At 42.7% G+C, this 3,749-nt stretch overlaps 1 protein-coding gene across 2 annotated transcripts in view; it reads right to left on the bottom strand.

Annotated features, from left to right (window-relative positions):
- ACSL1 (acyl-CoA synthetase long-chain family member 1) overlaps positions 1-3,281 on the bottom strand; it is a 29,180-nt gene extending 25,899 nt beyond the window's left edge. The window contains exon 1 of one of the 2 annotated variants that reach the window (XM_010136829.1): positions 3,052-3,281. In XM_010136829.1, the coding sequence (XP_010135131.1) occupies positions 3,052-3,246 (195 nt within the window). In that variant the 5' untranslated portion in view covers positions 3,247-3,281. The remainder of the gene's footprint in view (positions 1-3,051) is intronic. The other variant, XM_010136830.1, reaches the window with a different exon arrangement.
- Positions 3,282-3,749: the final 468 nt, after the last annotated feature.

Here is a 3,749-nt window from a genome sequence, read left to right as displayed (position 1 = left end):
AGGGAAAGATCTGTTCACAAACTTTTCTAAAAATCACTGGTCAGCACAACCAAACATCTGAATCTCAGGACTGGAAAGTTTGGCTAATTTCACACAAGTTATTTGAGTGGGATCTAACAGATCTGTCCACTACAGAGGTAAGAGCTCTAAAGGGTTGTCAGTTTTACCAAAGTGTTCTTGAGGACCCAGGCAATAAAATCTTATTAATGTGAGAATCACCTCTGGCTACTCACGTAAGGCAGCCCTTGCAGCAGCTCAGGATGCTGCAGGAACCTGACTCCCTACACACCAAGCGCTGGGCCAAGTAAAACCTTGACATTGGTTCCAAATAGCAACAGCCAAAGAAAACAGACTTATTCTACAGAGGCATTTGTTACCCTGTCAACACCTGTTTGGGTCACATGAGATAGCTGCTTTTGTTCAAGCTATGGGTAGCTGCTTTTGTTGACATAAGCTGCTTGGGATGAGCAGTAATGTCAAAAGACACTGTTGGCTCTACAATGCCTCAGAGGTAATAGACCCAATTTTTGTTTTCCTAAGAGGGAAAGTGTACTAGCCAGTCATGCTTTGGTCACAAACATGCATATTCTGAGCACAAAGATAAGCTAGAGATTTCGCAGCAGCCCTTACCTCTTCCCCACTCCTGCTGGCCACACTTGCTAATACAAGCCAGGATGCCATTGGCCTTCTTGGCCCCCTGGGCACACTGCTGGCTCATTCAGATGGCTGTTGACCAACACTCCCAGGTCCTTCTCCACCAGGTAGCTTTCCAGCCACTCTTCTGCAGGGGGCAGACTTGGCCCATCAATCCAGCCTGTCCAGATCCCTCTGTAGAGCTTCCCTACTGTCAAGCATATCAAAACTCCCACCCAGCTTGGTGCTATCTGCAAATTCACTGAGGGTGCACTCAATCCCCTCATCCAGATCATTGATGAAGATGTTTAAGAGAACAGGCCCCAACGCTGAGCTCCAGGGAGTACTACTTGTGATCACCCACCAACTGGATTTAACTCTATTCAGCACCACACTTTGGGCCTGGCCATCCAGACAGTTTTTTATCCAGCAAAGAGCACACTGACCCAAGCCATGAGCAGCCAGTTTCTTCAGGAGAGTGCCATGGGAAACAGTATCAAGGGCTTCACTACAGTCTAGGTAGACAACATCCACAGCCTTTCCCTCATCCACCAAGCAGGACACCTCATCATAGGAGATCAGGATAGTCAACTCATGCTGAGTGGGCCTGATCACCTCCCTGTACATGCTGTGTGACCCCATTGTGTGACAGCACCCAAGGTGATCTGCTCCAGCATTTAGAACTCAGCTGTTTTTTGTTTGATTCCAGCAGTAACAAGCAGCTTAGCTTGAGGAGGTAAAGGTAATGAACTGAGACTGCTGTCAAGAGTCTCAAGCAAGTCAGTGCTTGTCACTGGTTTTATAGCCAATTGAGTACTACTCTTTTATCATCTTCCAATGCAAAGCCCCCAAAACTGCTGAAAGTCTACAGTGACTAGTGAGACTCTCCACAGCTGAAAGCTTTCACTGTGTCATATTGCTAGTTATTCCAGCCTCCAAAACTGGCTCTACAAGACTATTCCACCCACTGTCTAAGTGGCTGCGGTCAGGATTGGGTAAATCTCACCAAGAGAAGCAAGATCTAACCACTGGATCTTTACTCTATGCATTCCTTGAAAAGAGATATTTCTGCTAATTTGATAATTGCCACAGCATATTTTTGTTTCCCCTTTGCATACTTCTAATAGCAGGCCATTACTTGCTATAGGAACAGTATATGTCAGTAAGCATACTATATACCATATTGGGAAGAAGATTAGGAAAAAAATGGTACTGACTAAACTTTTGAATGGAAGGACCAACTAATGCTTCATTCTTCAATCTCAGCATCATGAAACATTGCAAAGAAAGTGCCTGATTTGAGACTATGACAAGAGTTGGCTTTGCTAGAGTTCATAAAAGTTTACCTACTACTGTGAATTTCAAACTGCTCAGCCACATTTGTGCACATCTACTCCCAAGTACAAGAAGTTATGTTAATTGTATTTGGTACAGGAGAACTAGATGCAGTCTATCCACACAGAAGAACAAGCTGTAAAGGGAGACTTAGACTTAGGTTGCAAGCATATGCAAAACAAATCTGTAGTGGCAGTTTCTGACTATCAAGAGGAATGCGAGAAATTGTCAGCCTTGCAATCCTACATTTTAAAAGTATCTCCCTTGAAGATCACCATCTTTTAAAGCTGTCTCCTTGCTTCAAAAGCAGAAAACACCTTGTCTTCGCAGAAGAAATACAAAGGTACTCTTGAAAGAATTAAGTAAGTGGTAAAACCTTGACTCTCTAGTGAACAGGGGAACTGCTGTACCTGTAGCTCGGGAAACACCAGCCATATAATCAATTGTCTATATTTGCTTCTAAGCAACAGTTCCTCTCAGTATGATTGCTTCTGTATTTGACCTCACTATTAAAAAAATACCACCTAAGGGCAACTCTGTCTGCCTCTGTAAAGCATAAGAGAAAAGCTAAGTCAGCATATCCAGAATTTAGCAGGTGGTTGCTTTAATTTCAATTTAATTTTATGGCTGGGATCTCTTGGCAGGACTAATATATCTTTCCACAGAGCATTTGAGGACAGTTAGTACCCTTTTCCTGCTTGTAACCCAATATAAAGTCCCATCTGTCAGCTATTATAAACTAAATATTATTATATTATATAACAAAATTATTAGTCTAATCAGTATACACTAGCATACATACTGACTCCAAGACCTAATTTTATAGGTCATCACCGAAAGATGTGGACAGAAATTGAAAGCCACACTGTGGCAATTCTAACATGCACAAGTTTCCTGCCACCAGCCAAATCGGAAGCTCAGAGAGCCAAAAAACTGAGTTCAGTATTTCAGAAAAAACCCAGATGTGTCCCCACACACTACAAGCATAGAAATACCCTTCTGTATATCAGAGTTTGGTCTCTCCTAGGGCCACTTTAGGCTTCAAAATTCAGTATATGAGAGTATCCATCAAGTGACACTTACCTCTACTTCCACAGACTGCATTGCTAAATCACATGGCGGTTTTAGTGCTTTCGGTCTTGTTGCATACCAGTAGGTCGTGAGAGCTGCAAAAGCACCGAAGCCCATCAGCGTATTTGTCGGAAGGGTGCGCACATACTGTCTGACATCCACAAGTTCTGGCATTCGTAAGTGTCTAAACAGCTCATGTGCTTGCATTGCAGTTCAGTGTGGTTGTGGCAATGAAGGAATCTGTTGATATGAAAGGAAGTTACACATAAAGATTTGAAATCTGCTTTCAATTCACTGTTATCGTGGGAGAGCTATGTATGCTCTGTCCTACTGGCTTCCCACTACCAAGATAATTTGATCTGCTGCTAGGCAGGCAATACCTTTAGACTTCTGTGCTGCAATTAAGTAAGCAAGCAACTACTACTTCATACTTAAACAGGAGGGGCTGAGAGGAATCAGCTTCCTCAGGGTTTTAATATTGCTTTTAACAGACACCACAGTTTAACAAAACTTTTGCCTTTTCCGTTTTGAAGGACAGAATTTCACAAATGCAAAATGGTTATATTTGTAGAGTAGCTGTACTGTAAGACTGTTCAAACAGTAAGTGTTAAACTGGGAAGTCTGGGAGAGGGAGGGCTGGGCTACAAAATGTTAACTTGCCTGTATTTGCATAACATTCTAATCCTGTAATAGCATAGCAGGAGCAGGAT

The sequence above is a fragment of the Buceros rhinoceros genome, unplaced genomic scaffold (genome assembly GCF_000710305.1).
Source record: "Buceros rhinoceros silvestris isolate BGI_N320 unplaced genomic scaffold, ASM71030v1 scaffold18035, whole genome shotgun sequence".
In the NCBI taxonomy this organism is placed as follows: domain Eukaryota; kingdom Metazoa; phylum Chordata; class Aves; order Bucerotiformes; family Bucerotidae; genus Buceros; species Buceros rhinoceros.
The sequence above is the reverse complement of the archived record's forward strand: the minus strand, read 5'-3'. Positions and strand labels throughout refer to the sequence as shown.